General features: G+C 38.6%; 1 protein-coding gene across 9 annotated transcripts in view; it reads right to left on the reverse strand.

Moving 5' to 3' along the window:
* Window positions 1–295: 295 nt before the first annotated feature.
* Window positions 296–24,659, reverse strand: part of LOC126457865 (uncharacterized) — a 277,897-nt gene continuing 253,533 nt past the window's right edge. For all 9 annotated transcript variants that reach the window (XM_050094517.1, XM_050094514.1, XM_050094513.1 and 6 more), the window contains 2 exons: window positions 9,169–9,290; window positions 296–637 (listed from right to left, as the gene is read on the reverse strand). In XM_050094517.1, coding sequence (XP_049950474.1) covers window positions 467–637; window positions 9,169–9,290 — 293 coding nt within the window. In that variant the 3' untranslated portion in view covers window positions 296–466. The remainder of the gene's footprint in view (window positions 638–9,168; window positions 9,291–24,659) is intronic.

A 24,659-nucleotide genomic window follows, 5' to 3' on the forward strand; every position in this document is an offset into this window, starting at 1 on the left:
CTGTACCTTGTGTTATGTGACCTTCACTGCATTTTAGGAGCGGTTCAAATTCTGACCCTTTGCTGCCAGTACTCTGGCAGTCAATCCTCTTTCCTGTGGGGGGTGTGGCTTACATAATAGAGAGAGAGATTGTTTGTCAGGAAAACATTATCAAGCTAAGGAAAAGGGAAATGAAAAGCTGGTGATGAAAAATGAAATCAAACAAGCTTGAGACAGTGTGACATATCACAAAAGGTAAGCTACAATAACACAATAAAAAATAATGTTATTCTACAATTCAGTGATGACATCTTACTAGTTTTGGACAAATAGTATTTTATTTATTTTTTTATTAGCATTTTTTCCGAACTTATACCGTATGCTATAGAAAGAATGGTGCTAATTCCTACATTAAATTATTACACTGCTTTTCATGCTGCTTGAATAACTGTGATACTGAAGAGTTCACCACATATTTTAACACTAATCAGCTCCTCTGCAGCTCTTGATTGATGAACTGAAGCTTCTTCACAACCATCTTGGCATCAGTATCTGTTATGCTGTTATATGTTACCAGTCGTATGTGCCCAGTGTCCAAAGACAAAGCTTTAACAATTACTGCTTCCTTTCCTAAATACTCTGTCTCTTCATCAGTAATCTGAAAAATAACATTTTACATTGAGAAGCAAGTGTGTATTAAAATATCGTTGCAGCCTCAAATAAGTGAGACTATGATGTGGCTCATTGGTTGCTGAAAGTATTTTAATTGCTATCACTTTGACAGTACAACATCAGAAATGATGTCCCTTCATAAAAATCAGTTTCTTTGTAGCTTCAAGCACAACTGGCTACTATATCAGGTCTGACATTGAAAAAAGATCCACTACTAGGGCAGTAAAACCTGCTACATACTTTGAGCAGCTTTATCAGACAATATTTTAACTGTTCTATTAGTATGACTGGCTAAGCATCATATGTTAATAGGAGGGTGACCTTCAAGTGCCACCAGCTATAAAAGGACGACACACTGTGCAAACCTGTTACTGCTTCAAGCATACAACAGAACAGCTCTGGAAGTAGAGCATGTCTTGAGGAAAATTTTGCATATGGTATAGGATAGTATCAAACACTGGAAACTCCAGGTACGAATATCAACAATGTAGGAAAAGACAAATTGCTACTTACCTTAATTGACATGTCAAGTTGCACTGCCAACTCCAGCATCTTGGGCTGGAATAATGTGTGTGAATTGTGTTTGTATGTGTCTCTTTTACTGATGAAGGCTGTGGTAAGAAACTTTGTGTAAGTGCCTTAAAATTGTGCCTGTCTGCAACTTGATATGTCTTCTTTACGGTAAGCAGCAATCCGTCTTTTCCTACATTGTGTATAGGATAGTATATTTGAAGTGACTAACATAGTAGTACAGCATGACTTCTTACAAGCCATCTGATGCACTGCAAAACGCAATGGTCATACAATTTTGACAGCTGCATGACAGCGGAAGCAATAAAAGTGAGAAGTGTTTAAAGACTGGAAATGATTGGAAGTGTTTAAAAACATAGAAATAGCTGGAGTATATGTTATTAAAGTTTGTTCACTACTGTATGTTTACTACCCTACATTGTAGAAGCTATGATAGGTTGTACAAATCACAGTAACAGAAACTGTATGGTTTAAAGTAACTGTTGTTTGAAACTTGTGTAGACTTGTTCCCATGTGATAAACCTGTCCATTGTGCTGCAGACACAAGAGAGTGCTTTATTCAGACCACCATCAGCTTCAGCTTACTTTTATCACTTCAATTGTTACAATTAATATTGCTATCTGTCATAGTTTCATAGCTTATCAATTAGTTTTAAATAACAAAACTTATAAAAGCCAAGCTTACAGCAAAGGTTATTAACTTGAAAATGCTACTTTGGATAAGGGGAAGAACTGTGTAGAGAATATTTCGCATTTGCTTTCTGAACTGATACACATTCTTCTTTCCAAGAATATGCTTGCCGTCAATCTCTGCTTGCCTCTTTTCTTCACCTGCCTATCCATCCATCTCTTCCTACACCATTCAACCATCTTCCCTCATTTGAACTCCTTACACCTTTTGCTACACTTCTTCTCCATCTGAGCTCAATCACTGAAATCTTTCCTTCCTTTGCTCCTCTAACTTAACCATTGCATGCACCTACTTGTTCCACTCCAGCATGGTCTTTCCTGACTCTCTCCAATTCCACTGTTCTCTCTTCTCTATCTGTGACCCTTTCATTTTCCCACCATCTACCCCAGCCAGGATCATTACTCAGCCCAGCCAGGGAGCAGCATCATGAAACAACAGTGACTGTGTGTGTATGTTAGCTGCGAAAAAAGACTTTGCATGAAGATATGAAATTTTCCATTTTTCCATGTGCCTCCCTGCTGCATAATGCCTCCTATTTTGCAAACAGTGATCTCTCCTCAAATACATGTTATCTCTAAATCTGAGATATTTATACTTATGTGACAATTAAAAGCTGGTATTTTGGTTCATTCATCATTCATTGCACAATTTCAGAAATCTAACTACAAATTTTGAAATTTAACTTTATCACCTTCAATAGCAGGCGTGCTGCCTGTCCTGCAGGCAGAAGCTGCAAAGCCTTATCAGGCAATGCAAGCTGCATAGTACTGGGGGGGGGGGGGGGGGGGGCTAGGGAAGCCAGACCACACACAGTAGTGGGGAGAGGATTGGAAGGAAAGGAGAGCCAAATACACATCGCCATCTCTACAGCTGCCTGTGGCTACCACCACTGTCCTTCCCAACATCGATGAAGATGGTGACAAGAATTTTTAAGTACTTTTTTTCATGCACACGCAACTATCGATCATGTGAGCTCATGGCATGTTGTGTACAAGCTGGCAATTTATCTCCCTACTACTCATACCTGTCAGTCACCTTATACAAATAAAAATGGTGAAGTCCCAGAAATCTTCTCAAAAGAAATAAGAAAAGCTATAAATGAAATGCAGAATGCCAAAGCAGCGGGTCATGATGGCTTGATGTTTCAAATAAATAAGCTTGCTGGTGATCAACTAGAACTTCTGACTAAAATGTTTATTGCTTTTATACAAAAAGGCACCATCTCCATCTCATGGAATAAAGCAAAAACAATCCTCTACACAAAAAGGGAGTACTCACAATAACTGTTCTATTGGTTTATTCACTGTTATCTATGAAGTTTTGACAAATCAAATCAATGCTATTGCAGAAGATGCACAACACATAGAGCAAGCTAGATTCTGCAGTCGTTGTACATCCACTGACCATACACACACCACAGTTAAGTAATAAGTCAAGCCAATAAATATGAATTGCCACTATGTGTGGCTTTCATAGACTTTGAAAAGGTTTTTGGTTCTGTCAGGCTCATTGTAGTTATACAAGCATTGACTCAACATGTGGAAACAAAGTAAAGTACATAAATATATTATATAATATCCATGGCTTCTGACAGCATAGGGAAACACACGAGGAAATTTCCTATTGGAAGAGAAGCAAAGCAGGCTTACCCTGAATCGCCCACACTGTTTATAGTACCGTAGTTCTTGAGGTGGCTGTGTTCAGAATTGTTTGAAAGAAAGGAGAATTAGAATAAATTGAAAAAGATGCACTAAGTTGAGATTTGAAGATGATACAGTAGTCCTAGCCAATAATATGATATAACCGCAATCCTCTATAAAGGATTTACTAAACAGTTGCAAAAAAGTGGGTCTTAAGATAAATCTGTTCAAAAAAATACAATGTACAATAACTAAGTAACTACAAGACAAACGATACTGAACAGTAACTGTCTAAAGTATGTTAACCAATATGTTTAACTGGGACAGGTAACTGATATCTGAGGAAACTTAAAACACAAAATTGTTTGCCTATTGAAGCCTGCTTGGAGAGCTTATTGGAGAAATGCAACCGTTTTTAAATATATCTTCCAAAATACTTAAAAAGTTCTTTTTCAACAGTGTGTTCTTCCACAACTAATATGTGGCTGTCAAACTTGGGTTTTAAATGAGTTTTTCAAAAGAAAACTCCAAACCAACTCAGAGGGCTATCGTAAGGTCAGCCCTAGGTCTCACTAAGAAAGACTGGAAAGAAGCAAAGACATAAGAACAATATCAGGAATTCAGGAAGTCGTGGAAAGGGTCAGGATGTTGTGGAAAGGGTAAAGCCTCCAAAATGGAACTGGGCAGGCATATCACACATAGGAATGATGGAAGATTGACAAAGGCAGTACTAGAGTTCCAGGGAAATATGAAGACCACCTGACTTTGGGTAAAGAATTGAAAAAGTCACAGGCTTCAGCTGACAGAGGACAGCAGGGGGCAGAGAAGCATGGGAAGACTGACTGAAATTGCATTTGTTATTTTAACACTTTGGAAATGGCTTGTCCTGTAATGATGGAAACACTACAGAAATGAGTGCATTTAAGCCATTTTCTGTCACTATATTGCTTTAAACAGTAGCAGTTTTCTGTGTCTAGAGAAGTGTCCACTACCAGCAGTCATGGCTGAGTGGTTAAGGCATCTGACTAGAAATCAGATTCCCTCTGGGAGTGCAGGTTCAAGGTTAACGAGGCTACACCTAGTAAAGATTGAATTAGTGGAATAATAAATAAATAATGTAGTTTGCCTAAAGCAAAATTTAATAGACATTTAAATAGTCTTGTAGATAGGGTTTTCCATCTTTTGAAAGTGTCTTCTAAACTATCTTCAAATTTGTTTTGATTTCAGTCAGATTTGGTTTGCCTGTTTTGATTATGCTTTGATGATAAATTTTTATATTGTGGTTAAACAACTCTTGAGCTTTTTCAAAGATTTCCTTAGCACATATCTTTTGATTGTTTGTTATTACAAACTAATAACTACTTACCTAAATATATGTACACCAGTACCCAAAGTGCATTATAAAACAATGTGAAAATTGTAAAAAGTACATCTTGGTTAGAGATATAAAGTAACTTGTCTGGAATTAACGGTGATAAATTAAGCTGATACTGAATACCATGTATATGTATGCTACAAAATGTCTGAATCTAAGATGCAGCTCCTTCATAGTCTCATTCTGATAATTGAATTCCAGCATTATGCACAACATTAACCATCAAATCCCTGTTGTAATTGCTGGAAAAATAGTACAAGGTATTTATGATCACTTATTTTTGCACTATGTCTGTTAAGGCAAAAATCTTAGACCAAAGTAGGCTGCTACTGTTAGAGAGAAGTGATATTAGCGAAGAAAAGAATATCATATTAGAAGCAAATACGAAATCTAGGGAAGAAAACAGAGACATTGTTTATGTTGATGAAACTTTTATTTTATCGTCACATGTAACTGGGAAATCGTGGAGTGTGGAGTGATAATACTGCTCATGGTCTCCTCAAACCGGTATCAAAGGGACAACGCCTAACAATAACTCATGCAGGTGACGAAAATGGCTTTATTCCTAATGTTCTTGTTATGTGGAAGTCAAATCAAGCAATGCGATATTACCACAACCAAATGGACCAACAAAATTATGAGTAGTGGTTGACAGAAAAGCTGATGCCCAATTTAAAATCTAACTCTGTAATAGTTCTCGACAATGTGTCATATCACAATGTTAAAATAAACAAAGCTCCATCATCTCACTCAACTAAAGACGATATCAGAAAGTGTTGAAGCCCATTCTCTATGGGCTCATTCGAAGAACCAAGGCAACGACCGTCAAGTATTCCGGCGATAAAATCCTTGAAACTGCTGGTCACGTTGCTTTACACCTTCCTCCTTACCATCCAGAATTAAATCCAATAGAAAATATTTGGTCGTTTGTAAAAGGTTGGGTACCTTTTAGGAACATTCCCTGCAATGTAACGTCTGTGAAAAATTTGTGTGAGGAGAAATTTAAATCCATGAGAAAAGAAGACTCGATTCCATTGTGCAAACACATTAAAAAATTTGAGCAGGAATACATGTACAGACAGTGGTTGACATTCATCTGTTAGGCCTTACTTTGCTCAGCTCGTATAGCCCCCTTTGTCTGTAGGAAAGTTTGTTTCTACATGCGACGAGCATTCCCCTCGCAGAGACATCATGTACACTATGCACACATTCACAAATCAATTTACGATTAATTCAGAAATCAACTTAGAATGTGTTCAAAAATGTTTAAAAACTGACAGGGAGGCGTTTTGAAGTCATATGAATAATCGATACACTAACGTGGGCTGGATGCCAGTCGCTTTGTGAAACAAGGTGTTTTCCTCAAGAATATGAATTTATATTCCTACTCATGTCTGCATATATTCTTCTGGTCTGTGAACATTGTTGTGAATTTTTCAAGTCAGCTCACTCATCGTACACTTCAACTCTCAATATTTTCTCTTCTGTTTTGAAAATTTTGAAGCTGTGACTTTATGGATGTAAACTTGCAATTTGTGATTCTAGTAGGTTTATACAGGATGTTACAAAAAGGTACGGCCAAACTTTCAGGAAACATTCCTCACACAAAAAGAAAGAAAATATGTTACGTGGACATGTGTCTGGAAACGCTTACTTTCCATGTTAGAGCTCATTTTATTACTTCTCTTCAAATCACATTAATCATGGAATAGAAACATACAGCAACAGAACGTACCAGCATGACTTCAAACACTTTGTTACAGGAAATGTTCAAAATGTCCTCCGTTAGCGAGGATACATGCATCCGCCCTCCGTCGTATGGAATCCCTGATGCGCTGATACAGCCGTGGAGAATGGCGTATTGTATCACAGCCGTCCACGATACAAGCACGAAGAGTCTCTACATTTGGTACCGGGGTTACGTAGACAAGAGCTTTCAAATGCCCCCATAAATGAAAGTCAAGAGGGTTGAGGTCAGGAGAGCGTGGGGGCCATGGAATTGGTCCGCCTTGACCAATCCATCGGTCACTGAATCTGTTGTTGAGAAGCGTACGAGCACTTCGACTGAAATGTGCAGGAGCTCCATCGTGCATGAACCACATGTTGCGTCGTACTTGTAAAGGCACATGTTCTAGCAGCACAGGTAGAGTATCCCGTATGAAATCATGATAACGTGCTCCATTGAGCGTAGGTGGAAGAACATGGGGCCCAATCAAGACATCACCAACAATGCCTGCCCAAACGTTCACAGAAAATCTGTGTTGATGACATGATTGCACAATTACGTGCAGATTCTCAAAATGGTTTAAATGGCTCTGAGCACTATGGGACTTAACTTCTATGGTTATCAGTCCCCTAGAACTTAGAACTACTTAAACCTAACTAACCTAAGGACATCACACAACACCCAGCCATCACGAGGCAGAGAAAATCCCTGACCCCGTGCAGATTCTCATCAGCCCACACATGTTGATTGTGAAAATTTACAATTTGATCACGTTGGAATGAAGACTCATCTGTAAAGAGAAAATTTGCACTGAAATGAGGATTGACACATTGTTGGATGAACCATTCACAGAAGTGTACCTGTGGAGGCCAATCAGCTGCTGATAGTGCCTGCACACGCTGTACATGGTATGGAAACAACTGGTTCTCCTGTAGCACTCTCCATACAGTGACGTGGTCAACATTACCTTGTACAGCAGCAACTTCTCTGACACTGACATTAGGGTTATCGTCAACTGCACAAAGAATTGCCTCGACCATTGCAGGTGTCCTCGTCATTCTAGGTCTTCCCCAGTCGTGAGTCATAGGCTGGAATGTTCCGTGCTCCCTAAGATGCCGATCAACTGCTTCGAATGTCTTCCTGTTGGGACACCTTCGGTCTGGAAATCTGTCTCGATACAAACGTACCGCGCCATGGCTATTGCCCCGTGCTAATCCATATATCAAATGGGCATTTGCCAACTCCACATTTGTAAACATTGCACTGACTGCAAAACCACGTTCGTCAAGAACACTAACCTGTTGATGCTACGTACTGATGTGCTTGATGCTAGTACTGTAGAGCAATGAGTCGCATGTCAACACAAGCACTGAAGTCAACATTATCTTCCTTCAATTGGGCCAATTGGCGGTGAATCGAGGAAGTACAGTACATACTGACGAAACTAAAATGAGCTCTAACATGGAAATTAAGCGTTTCCGGACACATGTCCACATAATATCTTTTCTTTATTTGTGTGTTAGGGATGTTTCCTGAAAGTTTGGCCGTACCTTTTTGTAACACCCTGTATTGTCACTGCAATTATTTCTATAGTTTAGTGTTGTAATGTTGTAGTTTTGACTTTGTACAAATTGTCTTGTGACAGAATGTTCCACAGTTCTGAAAATCTGAATGCCATGCCCTGATATATGTATAAATTGTGACTTGTATACTAGATATTTTTCTGTAATATGTTATGTAACAGATACTTCAATACACCTGTATTCCATCTTTTGGCATCATTTTGTACACCATTTGGCAATCTTGATAGTAAGTCACAAAATACTCATGATTTTCTACACAGTGTGTTATAATGCAAGCTAAAATAACTAAAAAGAACTTACTTCATTTTCTTGTTGTTACAATCAATATGTACTAGCTCCTAATGTAGAGTTGAAATTATTTTCTATTAGAAACATGTGAAATTATGGAATATTTGTCACATTTAAAATTTCTATTATTAATTACAAAATTTAGTGCAAGTTATTAAATTTATTTCTGGATTCATTTGTAATTGGCGGTGAATTAATAGAAGGACATTTGTCAATAAAATTTGTAAGCTCTTTGGAATATTGTTAGTACCACAGAGTAACAGTGGGTATGCCTCTGAAGTCATCGGAGGTGTTTTTAGTTTTGGAAATACCAATGTAATTTTCCATTTTGTTGACATGGAAAATTGTAAAGACAGTGCGATACAGAAAAATGTGAGAGAATAAAAATTTTCAAGTAAAACAAAAAATATAGCAGAGGATTACTTTGAAGTTATTACTTCAATTGGAACCATGAGAACCCATAATGTCAAAAATTTCAGCTTCAAGAAAAAGCTTATTAAAAGAGTTAACCATAAAGACAGTGACAATCAACAAATAATGTGAGGGAGAGGTAGATTATAGACCTATATAGGCAACTAATGCAAAATTTTGCACACAGGAACATCAGTAGTAGCAATGCATACAATAATAAGCATTTGTATTTTATATTAAATAGTAGGCTACATGGGTGATGCTATATTTACCTGCTCCAATCGACTGCATAGTTCTGGTGCTTTAATTTTTCTTTCAACATTGACCATAATAATATTTGTGTGGACACTAGCTGGGTCAATATGGATATATTTGCTTCCAAACTCTGATATACCTGTAAAACAGGATCGGAAACAAAGTGATCTAAAATGATATTACAGCCCAATCCTTAGGAGAATGTAAGGTGATTCAATAAACAGCGACCACTTAAGGCAGATGAGTGCCATAAATGCTATTGTGAAATGGAATATCAATTTTTTACATTCAATTTCTCTAGTTCCTATATTTTTTTTATTATATGCAAAATCCAGGATGGAATGTAACAATATTATGCAAGGGATAGTTGCTACTCACCATGTAACAGAGACGCTGAGTCGTACACAGGCTCAACAAAAAGACTGTCACAAAGTGAGCTTTTGGTCAACAAAGCTTTTCTCAAAAACAGACGACATACACTCACACATTCATGCAAACACAACTCTCACACACACATGACCACAGTCTCTAGCTGCTGAAGCCAAACTGGCTGTCTGTGACTCAGCATCTCTGCTATATGATGAGTAGCAATAATCACTTTCATAATATTTTTATTAGATGAAGCATATTGTGTCTAACTATTGGGTGACATTAAGCTTATAAAATTGACATTCAGCAAAAGATCTGTGGAACAGAAAATCATTTTTGAGCCGGTTTCAAGTTTCTCCACGGTAGTAGGATGGTACTTGAAACAAAGGTTATATTTTAAATAAATTTCACGTTAAAAGTATTCTGGGATAAATGAAACACAATGTTTGTTTCTAAAATGATGTGAGAGAAAGACTGTAATAGCTTTTGGTCTCAAATAATAATTAATAAAAGCAACATTTGGATGTAAATTAAAACAAAATGACATTATTGCATTACGTGCTATTTTTACAACAAATTTATTTCAAATGACAGAGGTAATACATATGAGGTATTCCTAAAATAATAAATTACAAAACTACTACAAAATAAATTAGTTCTGTTATGTAGATACATGAAAATTAACTGAAAGAACAGAAATAAATGAAAAAAAATGAGGGTGACACAGGTACAGTACAATGAAATCATACATTGTCACTGCGTAGTTATTATAAACATGAAAACTAAATGTTAGAAAGTTCACACTTTCCTAAAAGTTCAGTACAGTATAACTGGTAAGCTATATTGTCCCCTTTTTCCAAACAGTGCTTTCACATTGCACAACAATATCATCAGCATTTGTGACTCTTACGTCAGTTTCAGGTGGAAATATACAAATTTTACATGCTTTGGAAGACTTCCTCATTGTTCCAAGAGGAGGGGGGGGGGTACAGAATCCTTTGCAACAAGTGATGGACTGCAATATTTCAGGTATCTCAGTCAGAAAATTGTCAGCACTAAGTTATGTTTAAGCCTCAGAATCACAGAACATCAAAATTTGAGGTGTACCACTATTGAAATAAAGCCTTCATACTAAAATTTATTAACAATGATGAAATCAAAGTCCAGTTTTTGAGAAGAGTAACACACAAGTCAAATTATTTTCATTTTCCTAACATTAATGACACTACTGTAGGGTCATTCCATGTGAAAGGACCCTTCATAAGAAAATATAAAGTTTGAAAGATCTTAAAATGTGGCATATCTTTCCGTAGCCAAAAGGTCAAGGAAGCAGAAACTAATCCCAGTTTTCATTATATCCTGGCCTGAAAGGTGTAAAACAGTTACAAGCTTACTCTTGGTGTCAGGGAAAAAAATTGTAAAATTGAATGTGAAATGTTGGCAGCCCTACAGACTAGAGTCTTTGAAGTTGAATGTCCATGTGTTGTGCATATACTCTCTGGATAATTGTGAAGCTGTAACTATGGTTTTACATTTATAATACAGGTAAATAAGCTCTGAATCTTAAAAAAAAAGAAAATACGGAATTTCTGTCACACTTGCAACACCGAAATAGACATTTATTTGTTTATCAGTTTAGTTTCATGTTATGTAAAGTTGAAATTATGTAAAAGTGAGGTTACTTACATGGGCATTTTTTTTTTTTTTTTTTTTTTTTTTTTTTTTTTTTTTTTTTTTTTTTTTTTTAATATATATAGGGCCGGCCGAGGTTAAGTCCCATAGTGCTCAGAGCCATTTGAATCATTTTTTTCGTAGGAACACTCTATCATGTCAAGAAACGCGTGACATGTCAAAGTGTTAGAGCTGTTACCGTGATACCAGAACTTTGTAACAAGTAAATTTTACTGTAGCAACAGACACAGTAATTGTTATTGTTAATATCATTGTTGTGATTGTTATTATTATCAACCAGCTGAAAGTATTATTCTTGTAAATTATTATAGGACAAGCATGTCATCCACTGAAAGGAGCCGCAAGTTTAGGGAAAAACTGAAGCAACCTCCAATTCAGTATCAGGCAATGTTAGAAAAGGATTGCAAAAGAGTTAAGTTACGTAGAGAAAAAAAATAAAGCTGCCTTGCAGAATGATCAAAAGAAACTTACACTTAAATGTACGCAAGATAGGGAAAGACAAAGGAGGCATCGAGAAAAGAATAAAATTTCTGCTCAAACTCCCACTTCACCTTGCATTTTGTCGCCCTCTAAATCATATAGTTCCAAAAGATCACTTGGGAAGGCAGTAAACAAGATGAAGAAAAGCGTACCATGCAGCCCAAGTAAATGAAAGGATGTAGTGGCAAAGCTGTTTAACGATGAGCTGCCTGAAGTTGCAAATAAACTTAAAAAAGATATGTACAAGAAAGGGAGTAAGTTTCTGAGTGCAGGTACAGACAATAAAATTAAGAACTTCTACCTTCGTGATGACATAAGCTGAAAAGAACTAGCAAGAAAAGATGTGGTTAATGTCAAGAACCCTGAAACTGGAGAACGAGAACAGAAAATGATGACAATATCTGAAGCATATGAACATTATTGGATATCCAGAGTGTCAGATAAAAAAATCAAAATTCTTCTCTCTTCATCCACCTTTTGTGTACCCTGTATCATTTATGCCACATAATGTGTGTATTTGTCAATACCATGCAAACATACAGTATTTGGTTGAAAGCATTGCAAGAGAAACCAATGCATTTCCAAGTAGAACACAAGATTTAGTTAGCATTCTTGTTTGTAACACAGAAAATTATAAGTGTATGTCCAGTGCCTGCGAAAAGTGTAACACTTTAAATGCGAAGGGCCTTGTTGATGAAGAAGTACTGAACAATGAGCTTGAATGGACTCGATGGAAAGATGTTGAAGGTCGCCCTCAGAGTATAGAAACAGTTGGGACAGTTTTGAATGTCATTAAAGAAATAGAAAAACAGCTTCTGGGATTCAAACTGCACTGTTATGTTAAAAAGAAACAGTCAAAGTACTTTGAGGATGCAAAAGTAAATTTCAGTAATCAAGATTTGATTTTGCAGGTTGATTATGGTGAAAATTGTACTTCTGTTTGTCAGGATGAGATCCAGAGTGCTCACTGGCACCAACAGCAGACAACTATATTTACAGCTGTGGCCTGGATTAAAGATGGCACCATACAAAGCTATGCCATTGTTAGCTATGACTTGTCCCACAATAAATATTCAGTTCGGACAATGCTTAAGCTGCTTTTTCAGGACCTAAAGAGAGAATTTCCTTATCTTCAAAGAGTCAAGGTTTTCTCCGATGGTTGCACAGCAAAATTCAAGAATTACTTCATTTTAATAAATGTTACATATTTACAAGCTAATTTTGGCATTACTGGTGACTGGAATTTTTTTGCCCGTTCTCATGGTAAAGGTGCAGTTGATGGCATTGGTGGCACCGTGAAAAGAACAGTGTGGAGAACTGTAAAATCGCAGAGGGTTACTATTAACACTCCTTATGACTTTTAAAGTGCTTCAAGGAGAAACTGAAAGGGATTACAACCCTCTACTTATCATCTGAAGAAATTAATTCAGCAATGGCTATGTTGGATAATCGTTGGAAAGGCTTACAGCCTATTCCAGGATTTCACAAACTCCATTGCATTATAGCAGTTAAAGAGGGAGTTTTAAGGATTTCTGCTACATCTGCCCAAGAGATTACAACAGTGACATCACTTCATAACCATGAAAATTCACACAATTCGATGTGTAGTGCAGATAGTGAAGAATCTTTGAAACTTACTATAGGAGACTTTGTACTGTCAGAGTTGACTGTCACTGGAAAGTCCTGTTTGAAGAAGAAATACTTTGCACAAGTTCTTCAAGTTGATGAACAAGCTGAGCAGATCTTGCTGAAGTATATGCAGCCCAGTGGGAAGTGCTGGATTTGGCCTACAGAAGAAGACATATCTTGGGAAAATATTTCAGTAATCTCCCAGAAAGTAAATCCACCCAAGCTGTTGATAACAGGGGACAGTTTGTTTTTCAGTAGTATTGAAATAGGCCTAGTTCTCTCTTGTTTAAGTTTTTATCATTTTAACATAATAATTAAAATATTTTCTTGCTGTTTTGTTTTAAATTTAACTCAATAATATTGATGTATCTATATGTCACACCCGCAACATGAAGGAAAAAAATATGTTGTCTTTTGGAAGTGTCTGGGAATAAGTTATCATATCTTGCATTTTATTACTCCTTTCTTCATTGTGTAAAAAATTATCAACCATTCTGATTCGGAAGTAGAAGTTGAAATAACTAAAGAACACGGCTATATTCAAATGAAGGATAAAGTTTTGTCACACCCGCAACACTTCTTCACAATTTTTTTTAGCAGGTTGAGTGTAAAATTAAGAGCTAAAATTTTTACAGGAACTTAATAACATGCTATTCTATTCACTAAATTAACGTTAGCCTTACTCTGACACCTGAAGTACAAATAAATATAACTTTAGGCTTGAAAAATGTGACAAAATGTCAGATCCGCAACAGTGGAATGACCCTGTAGTATTTTACAACTTCTTAGAAAATTATCCAAACCAGTTGAAACCAAGCAAACACATCTTGTCTCTAAGATAATTGTTTTTGTCATATTTTTGGCATTGGATGTTCATTAGTATTATGCATATGTACATTTAACACTAAATTGTTTTGCTTTACATGATTAATACACTGTATTCCAGTAATTGCTATTTTGTTCATGTGTACATAGCTTATTTTCACATTTTGGCATCTCTGGGTCAAATATCCTTTACCATGGGTCAAACCTCCCATAATCCAGGAGCTTTGACCCATATGTCAGCCACTAGACTAAACTGATCTAAAGTTATTTCTGTACAATGGAGAACATTTTTATAAATCAGATAGGTACTGGGCATATTCAGGAATTTGAATTCAGTATTAGACAGAAATCAACTTAAAACAAATAGACTTACAAAATGAATTTTAGAAAGTTTGTTGAACTTCCCTTAAGTCCCACATTGTTTTTATTATACACTGATGATGTGAATGCAGAATTAACTTCCAAGCATACTACACTATTTACTGATGACGTAATATAATGTTGTCACTAATGATCACACTGTTGTGTACTAGACCTAAATAAAATGAACTATAACATAAAAATAAGAGCACCTATGCCTCCAGTAAGTGAACTGTTCAATAAGAACAATATTGTCATATATGCATCAAACCAGTCTCAGGACTGAAGACCACAACAACAACATGTATAAAGAAATTGTGTCAATTTCTGCCTCTCATCACAAAAGTTATTTTAAACAAGCAAGAGCTATCAAATGCAAGCACTATAAAAAGTTAAGTATATACCATAGCTAAGAGAAAATTTTGAGTAGAATACACATGTAAACTACGTCTCTTGTAAGCTGTCAGCTGCAAGTTCTATTCTAAGGGTCCTCATCAAATCAGCCAGTAACTTTGCTTCACTTTTACCATGAAATTCTTACTTTCACTCAATACTAGAATATGAAATTATATATGGACAAATGCATCCTATAGCACAAGCATTTAAGAATTAAAAAAAAAAAAGAAGGAACTTCATTGTAGCATGTAATTTGAGATAAGATGATAGCTGTTAAGGAAATTTCATATTATTACTCTACAGATTGTTTTTTTTTTTTTTTTTTTTTTTTTTTTTTAAATTGTGATTTATTCATTTCACAATGTATATTTACTATCCATATGATTAGGGTACAGAAAACACATTAAATCTAAAACATAGCTTCACTGTTATGGAACCACACCTAACGAGAGGCAACAACATCTCAATAATAATGTAAAATACTTATTTTCACCCAATGAAGACTAATGAAAAACTTAATTTTGTCCAGTTTATCATTTATCAGTTCCTTCTCTCACCTGCATGCAAAAGATCTGGCTTCATGTTTCGAATGTTTTGTTCTTGCTATTTGATGTGGATTTTCATCCCCATACATTGAATGGTTTGCACATTTAATTTTAAAGAATGAGTAGAGAGCATAAAATTTTCTCCATTTATTTGTTATGCGAACAGTTCAAACAGTTCTTAAATAATTCAGATTTTCTGTATACAACCATGACTATTTCATGATGCATAAAGTTGCTGGTTCAAAACAGAAATTGATAGCAGTGAGATTTCTGGGGAAATTTTAGGTGTATATTGAAAGGTGATGTTATTTATCACAGCAGGCAAGAAACTCCAGTCCACTGAGACAGAAATTGCAGCTGCATGTCAGACTGTTTGGACAAGACTCAGAAGTCAGGAGTGGGGATAAAATGATAATTGGATCCTTCTACACACGTCAGACTCAATTTCTGATGTAACTGAAAACATTAGAGAAAACCTCAGTTCACTTATATGTAAGTTCCCCAGTCATATTGTAATCACTGGTGGAGACTAACTATCTAACAATTAGTTGGAAAAATTACAGTTTTGTTAGTGCATAATAAGACATCCTATGAAACTTTGCTAAATGCCTTCTTTGAAAACTACCTAGAACATATAGTTAGAAACCCCACTCATGATGAAAATATGTTGGATCTAATGCCAACATATAGACCTGATCTCTTTGACGATGTTCACATCAAAACTGGTATCAGTGGCCAAGATGCAGTTGTGGTAACAATGATTACCAAAGTACAAAGGACAATTAAAACAAGCAGAAAGATACATATGTTCAGTAAACTGGATAAAAAATCACTAGTATCACATCTCAATGAGGAACTTGAAACATTCAGCACAGAGCAGGTAGTATGCAGAGGAACTATAGCTCAAGTTTAAAAGAAGAGTCGACCAAGCACTGGATAGATATGTACCAAGTAGAACAGTTTATAATGGGAAGGAACCTCCATGCTACACAGTCACTGTAAAGAAACTTCTAAAGGAACAGAGATTACTGTATAATAGGTACAAATGAAAGTGTAGGACTATAGATAGAGAGATGATGAATGAAATGAGTTTGGCTGTCAAGAGAGTAATGCATGATGCCTTCAATGCCTACCATAGCAGAATTTGGACAAATGTTCTTTCACAGAACCCAAAGAAATCATGGTTGTATGTAAAGACTGTTGGTGGTACCAAACTTAGTGTCCTGTCCCTAGTGAATGAGGGAAACTGAGATGGAGGGTAGCAAGGCAAAATCCGAAATCCTTAACTCCATTTTCAAATGTTCATTTACAAAGGAAAAGCCACGAGAACTGCCCCAATTTAATCCTCGTACCACTGAAAAGATGAGTGAAATAAAAATTAGTGTCAGCGGTGTTGAGAAACAGCTGAAATCATTACAATTTAACAATGCTCATGGACATGATGGAGCACTGTTAGATTCTACACTCAATTTGTGGCTGAAAGCCCCTCTTCTAACTAACACAGATCCCTCAAACAAAAAATTGTGCCCAGTTCTTGGAAAAAAGCACAGGTCACACACCTCTACAAGAAGGGTAGTAGAAGCAATCCACAAAACTAACATCCAATATTGTTGACACTGATTTGTTGCAGAATCTTAGTACATATTCAGAGCTCAAACATATTGACCTCTTCAATGCCAACCAGCATGGATTCCAAAAACATCAATCATATGAAACCCACCTTGCAAGCTTTTATGCTTACAGTCAAAGGTATAATCTTTTGAGGTATCAAGTGAAATTTGTGACTGGATTGAGGATTTTTTGTTAATGAGGACACAGCATGTTATCTTGGACGGAGAGTCATCAGAAGCTGAAGTAATTTCAGATGTGCCCCAGCAATGTGTGTTGGGACCCTTTGTATTCAAATGTACACTCCTGGAAATGGAAAAAAGAACACATTGACACCGGTGTGTCAGACCCAGCATACTTGCTCCGGACACTGCGAGAGGGCTGTACAAGCAATGATCACACGCACGGCACAGTGGACACACCAGGAACCGCGGTGTTGGCCGTCGAATGGCGCTAGCCGCGCAGCATTTGTGCACCGCCGCTGTCAGTGTCAGCCAGTTTGTCGTGGCATACGGAGCTCCATCGCAGTCTTTAACACTGATAGCATGCCGCGACAGCGTGGACGTGAACCGTATGTGCAGTTGACGGACTTTGAGCGAGCGCGTATAGTGGGCATGCGGGAGGCCGGGTGGACGTACCGCCGAATTGCTCAACACGTGGGGCGTGAGGTCTCCACAGTACATCGATGTTGTCGCCAGTGGTCGGCGGAAGGTGCACGTGCCCGTCGACCTGGAACCGGACCGCAGCGACGCACGGATGCACGCCAAGACCGTAGGATCCTACGCAGTGCCGTAGGGGACCGCACCGCCACTTCCCAGCAAATTAGGGACACTGTTGCTCCTGGGGTATCGGCGAGGACCATTCGCAACCGTCTCCATGAAGCTGGGCTACGGTCCCGCACACCGTTAGGCCGTCTTCCGCTCACGCCCCAACATCATGCAGCCCGCCTCCAGTGGTGTCGCGACAGGCGTGAATGGAGGGACGAATGGAGACGTGTCGTCTTCAGCGATGAGAGTCGCTTCTGCCTTGGTGCCAATGATGGTCGTATGCGTGTTTGGCGCCGTGCAGGTGAGCGCCACAATCAGGACTGCATACGACCGAGGCACACAGGGCCAACACCCGGCATCATGGTGTGGGGAGCGATCTCCTACACTGGCCGTACACCACTGGTGATCATCGAGGGGACACTGAATAGTGCACAGTACATCCAAACCGTCATCGAACCCATCGTTCTACCATTCCTAGACCGGCAAGGGAACTTGCTGTTCCAACAGGACAGTGCACGTCCGCATGTATCCCGTGCCACCCAACGTGCTCTAGAAGGTGTAAGTCAACTACCCTGGCCAGCAAGATCTCCGGATCTGTCCCCCATTGAGCATGTTTGGGACTGGATGAAGCGTCGTCTCACGCGGTCTGCACATCCAGCACGAACGCTGGTTCAACTGAGGCGCCAGGTGGAAATGGCATGGCAAGCCGTTCCACAGGACTACATCCAGCATCTCTACGATCGTCTCCATGGGAGAATAGCAGCCTGCATTGCTGCGAAAGGTGGATATACACTGTACTAGTGCCAACATTGTGCATGCTCTGTTGCCTGTGTCTATGTGCCTGTGGTTCTGTCAGTGTGATCATGTGATGTATCTGACCCCAGGAATGTGTCAATAAAGTTTCCCCTTCCTGGGACAATGAATTCACGGTGTTCTTATTTCAATTTCCAGGAGTGTATATTAATGACCGTGCAGAAATATTAATAGTAAAATCAGGCTTTTCGAAGACAATGTAATTGTCTATAATGAAGTACTGTCTGAAAGACGCTGCATAAATATTCAGTCAGATTTCAGAGCTTGGCAGATTGCTTTAAATGTTAAGAAATGTAAAACTACACACTTCACAAAATGAAAAAATTTAGTATTCTATGACTACAATATCAATGAGTCACTGTTGATATTGGCCAACTCATACCAGTACCTGGGTGCAATATTTTGCAGAGATATCAAATGGCATTATCACATAGGATCAGTCATGGGTAAAGCAGTTGGTAGACTTTGGTTTATTAGGAGAATATTGGGTAAGTGCAAGCAGTCTATAAAGGAGATAACTTGCAAATCACTTGTGCGACCAAATTAACAATATTGTTCAAGTGTGTGGGACCCTTACCCCATGGAACTAACAGGCGATATTGAACATATACGTAGAAGGACAGCATGCATGATCACAGGTTTGTTTAATCCATGGGAGAGTGTCACAGAGATAAAGAAGATACCAAACTCTTGAAGATATACGTAAATTACCCAAGAAAGTCTGTTAACAAAGTTTCAAGAACCAGCTTTTAATGATTGCTTTAGGAATATACTAAAACACCCTATGTGCCACTCACATGGGGATCATGTGGATAAGATTAGAATAATTACTGCACACACAGAGGCATTCAAACAATCATTCTTATCTCACTCTATACATGAATTGAACAAGAAAAAACCCTAGTAACCGGTAGAATGGGATGTACCATTTGTTAGGCACCTCACAGTGGCTTGCTGAGTATAGATGTAGGTATAGATATAGATGCTAGTGGTAAGAATTTTTAATTAGTAGGTGATATAGTTTCCTTCAATGTGCAGCACATATGTGCCTAAGGATTTTTTTCTGGCAGTTTCAATATATGAAAGATGTTTGTTCTGGCATAACCACAAGGGCCAGAATGAAGAAGATGCAGAATGCAAGTGCAGAGAGGGCGGTGAGGAAACAATGGCCAATGGTGTGCAGAATTGGACCGTGCCGCACCAAGAGTGACACTTGGAAGAAGGGAATATAAATGCCACTCCTGTTAGCCTCGGCCACTCAGATCAGCATTGACTTGCAGGTCTTAGTTATCTGTGACATGTGTCAACTTGCCTGAACATTTCACATATCAAGGACTCTAAATTATATTGCCAGTCGCACCTCATTTGCGACTACTACTTGTAAATCTCCAAAGTTAAGTATTGTCAATTGCTTTATAGAAATAAAACGACTAATGTTATTTGTTTGAATTGTTGTACAGCATTCTGAGAATGCTGCAGCCCATGGGCACACTACTAGCAATGAGTGGGCAAGACCCCACAATGTTGGTTTTCACCAAAAACCAATACTGTCCTTTCTCATATATACATGGCATAGCCTTGTCATACAAAATGTGTAAGTTCACTATGTTTGCTGACAGTACTAATATTGTGGTAAACAACAAACATTCCACCAATCTAGAGGCTCATGCTAACAAATTACTCCTTGAATTCCTAACCTGGTTCAAAGTAAACTCACTTTCTATTAAGTCTGAGCAAAACTAATAATATCCAGTTCGGCTCCAATTACAAAATCACTCAAGATATACTTACTGTACATGACAGTCAGTAAATACAAAGTGTACAGTGCACCAAATTCTGAGGCCTTCACGCACACAGCAAGGCCATTTGGAAACATCATGCCCTTTGGACCTTAAAAAGGTTGACCTCAGCTATCTTTGCCATTAGGACAGTCTCTCATATTGGAGACATTAGTGTCACGAAGTCCACTTACTTTGGATACTTCCAGTCAGTTATGTGCTATGAACCTATCTTCTGGAGCAATTCACACATATCAAAGAACATTTTCATTCTACAGGAAAAGATCATCTGAATTACATACAGAGTCTCCCTGAGAACATCCTGCCATAAACCTTTTATGAGACTATGGATACTTACCATTACTTCCCTTCCCAATACATTTATTCCATAATGAGCTTCGTGGTCAACAATCCTGTGCACCATGAAATCAATTAAATTTGCCACAATCACAATACAAGAAGATAGGCTGACTTCCTTTGTGATTTCAAAAATCTAACTCAGTTACAGAAAGTTATACAGTATTCCAGTATTAAAATTATTAATTGCCAAATAACATAAAAGATATGTGAATTAACAGTGCATTATTTAAAAATAAAATAACACTGTACCTACTTGATACAGCTTTTTATTCATTGCATGAATTTTTAACATAGACATAATAGACTCCTTACATTTGGATTTTTATAGTTTGTGATGTACTGTTACAGATACAGTAACTTCTGTTTTTTTCTAGTTTTATGTTTTTATTTTTCCCACAACTATTTCTGTGAATTAACTGTACTCATTTGAAACCCTAGCTTCTCACACATATTAACAGATCTACAAAATATGCACAAAAAATAAATAACAGAAGATATAATATATTCGTGCATCCTTGTCAGTAGCAGTGGCTGCTTCACAACTTATTAGCCATATACTCACCAAGTTTATTCTAGCCTACATTCTTATCTAGATTTAATCCCAGCAAGGAATATCAGTGATTCAGGAAAAAACAGATTGCTAAGACACGTCAAGTTGCCGACAGGTACAATTAAAAGACACTCACATATAGCTTTCGGTCATAGCTTTCTTCAGTAAAAGAGGCGCACACACGCTCCCACATGCACACACGCTCCCACAGCAAGTACACCTCATGCACACGTGACCACCAACTCCAGTATCTCAGGCCGGAACGTAACATCATGTGGGATACAAGCAAGGGAAAGGGAAGGGATAGTAGTGTATGGGTGAGGTGAGAGATGAACACTGTCTGGTGGAGTGTGTAAGGGCAAGACTGCCAACAGGCATAGTTTCAGGAGGTTGTGGGGCACAGAGATGGGGAAAGAAGGACCAAAAAAGGAGAGTAATGGGGAAAGATGGGCAGATGCATTGGCAGAGGGCTACAAATAAACAGAGCGGTAGATGAGAATGGGAAGGCGGTGACAGGACAGAGGGGGTGGAAACTGTCGGGTGGAGGGTGTGGGGACAGTATGTTACAGTAGGTTGAGGCCGGGATTATTATGGAAGCGGAGAATGTATTGTATTGTAAGGATAACTCACATCTGCACAGTCCAGAAAAGCTGGTGGCGGAGGGAAGGATCCAGACGGTTTGGGTAGTGAAGCAGCCATTGAAATCAGGTGTGTTATGTTCAGCTGTATGCTGTCCCACGTGGTGGTCTAGTTTCCTCTTCACCACAGATTGGCAGTGGACAACTGGTTGGTGGTCATACCAATATAAAAAGCTATGCAATGAGTGTGCAAAATGGTTAAGCAGGTATGGCTAGAGGACAAATGTAAGGATGTAGAGGCTTATCTCACGAGGGATAAGATAGATACTGCTTACAGGAAAATTAAAGAGACCTTTGGAGAAAAGAGAATCACTTGCATGAATATCAAGAGCTCAGATGGAAACCCAGTTCTAAGCAAAGAAGGGAAAGCAGAAAGGTGGAAGGAGTATATAGAGGATCTATACAGGGGCAATGATCTTGAGGACAAGATCTTGTGTGAAAGGGGTGACAACTGTCATAATGCAGGTGTACCATTGGTGGTTGGTGAGTTTAATGTGGACAGAGGTGCAGATGGAGCTATCAGAGAGGAGGAGGTCAACATTTGGGAAGGTGGCATGCTGGGATGAAGAGGACCACATGAAGTGGGTGGGAGAGAGGGTCTTCGGGTTGTGAAAGAATGAAGATAGGATGTGTATGCGCTGACTCCAGATGATGAAGATATCATCAATGAACCTGAACTAGAGTATGGGTTTGGTGTTTTGGGAGACTAGGAAGGTTTCCTCTAGCTAGCCCATAGGAAGGTTGGAGTAGAAGGGTGCCACATGGCTGCCCACAGCTGTGCTGTGGTATTGTTTATATACCTTCCCTTCAAATGAGAATCAGGTGTAGATTAGTATAAAATTAATTAGGTGTATGAGGAATGATGTAGTGGGTTTAGAGTCTGAAGGACATTGAGAAAGGTAGTGTTCAACAGTGGTAAGATGATGGGCATGAGTGATGTCGGTGTAAAGGGAGGTGGCATCAACAGTGAGAAGTAGGGACCCAGGAGGCAAAGGGGTAGCGATGGTGGAGAGTTGGTGAAGGAAGTGGTTGGTGTCTTTGGTGTGGAAGGCTAGATTACAGGCAATTGTTTGGAGGTGTTGGTCATTGAGGATCGAAATTCTTTCAGTGAGGACACAATAACCAAACACAATGGGGTGTCCAGGACTGTTGGGTTTGTGGATTTTGGGTAGCGGTGGGTGTGCGAGGTGTCGTAGGGGTGAGGAGGGAAATGGATTCAGGGAAGATTATTCTGGGAAGGGCCTAAGACTTTAAGCAGGGATTGGAGTTTGGCAGAGTTTATAGGTGGAGGAGTCAGATAACTGGAGGAGGCCATCTGCCAGTTAGTCACTGCAATTCATAACAGCAGTGGTGGAATCTTTGTGTGCAGGTAGGATGATTAGGTCAGGATTTGTTCTGAATCTGTGTATAGTTGTTATTTCTTCTACTGAAAGGTTAGTGTTCAGAGGAAGGGACCTGGGGAAGGATGGTGAGGCTGAGTTGGAAGTAAGGAAGTCCTGAAAGGTGACCAGCAGGTGGTTAGGTGGGAGGGGGAGGATCACGGTTGGATGATGGTATGAACTAGAAGAGGCAGGGTTCAATGTTTAATTAGTGTGGTTGGAGGAATTGATAGCAAAGAAGTTCTTCCATTGCAAGGATCGGGAGGAGAGTAGGTCTTTGACAATACCAGAAATATGTTTATGTTGCTATATCTTTTGCTGAAAGCTAAATATTAAGCAATGTCAGTGCATTAACATAAAGTGATCCGCCAGGATAGCCGAGAGCGCTAACGCGCTGCTTCCCGGACTTGGCTGCTTCCGGCCCCGGATCAAATCCACCCAGAGGATTAACGACGATGACCGGTGTGCCGGCCAGCCTGGATGTGGTTTTTAGGTGGTTTTCCACATCCTCCTAGGTGAATACTGGGCTGGTCCCCACATCCCACCTCAGTTACACAACTCGCAGACATTTACAACATGTCCACACTATTTCATGATTTACACTAGACGCAGACAGCTGGGGTACACTAATTCCGTCCCGGGGGGATATGGGATGGCAGCAGGAAGGGCATCCAGCCACCTCTTAAAATTAACCATGCCACATCTGTACCTAACCCTGCTGACCATGAGCACAATGCGGGTTAAAGGCAGTAGCAAAAGAAAGTGCGTTAACATAAAGTGCACATTTTCCTCATTAAGAAACAAAGAACCATACTAATCTAATCTACACATAATAGAAGGCAGAGCAACATGCCACCAATAGTTCATTCTGAATTAATGTTGTTGTTTAGTGCATGACATGGAAGCTGAGTGCAACAGGGTATCCTAAAAATTCAAGGAGTCTGTTTGAGGTTCCTTCTAAAAGACTGCCAGACTACTGTATTCATGGACTTTAAGTACAGTTCTGTTTTAGAATTACCACATCCACAACCACACCAGATTTTCTAGAGAGGTTAAAATCCTCCTCTTCCATTTTCTTCCTCTATAACATATTTCAACATGTCACTTTTTCCATTGGTATGAACACTTCTTTCACATATGCCAGTAGGATAACACACATCTCTGTCATCCCTCATCTGAGCTACCAGCCAAATCTGAAATATAACTCACCAACAGTCACTATATTTATTCCTTTACATGTATTTTCCTCTCTGCTTCATATTCCAAAGACAGTATACAACAGTCAGATGGAATTATTAAAATTATTATAACTTTTGTCC

This window comes from Schistocerca serialis, chromosome 2 (genome assembly GCF_023864345.2).
Source record: "Schistocerca serialis cubense isolate TAMUIC-IGC-003099 chromosome 2, iqSchSeri2.2, whole genome shotgun sequence".
Classification (NCBI taxonomy): domain Eukaryota; kingdom Metazoa; phylum Arthropoda; class Insecta; order Orthoptera; family Acrididae; genus Schistocerca; species Schistocerca serialis.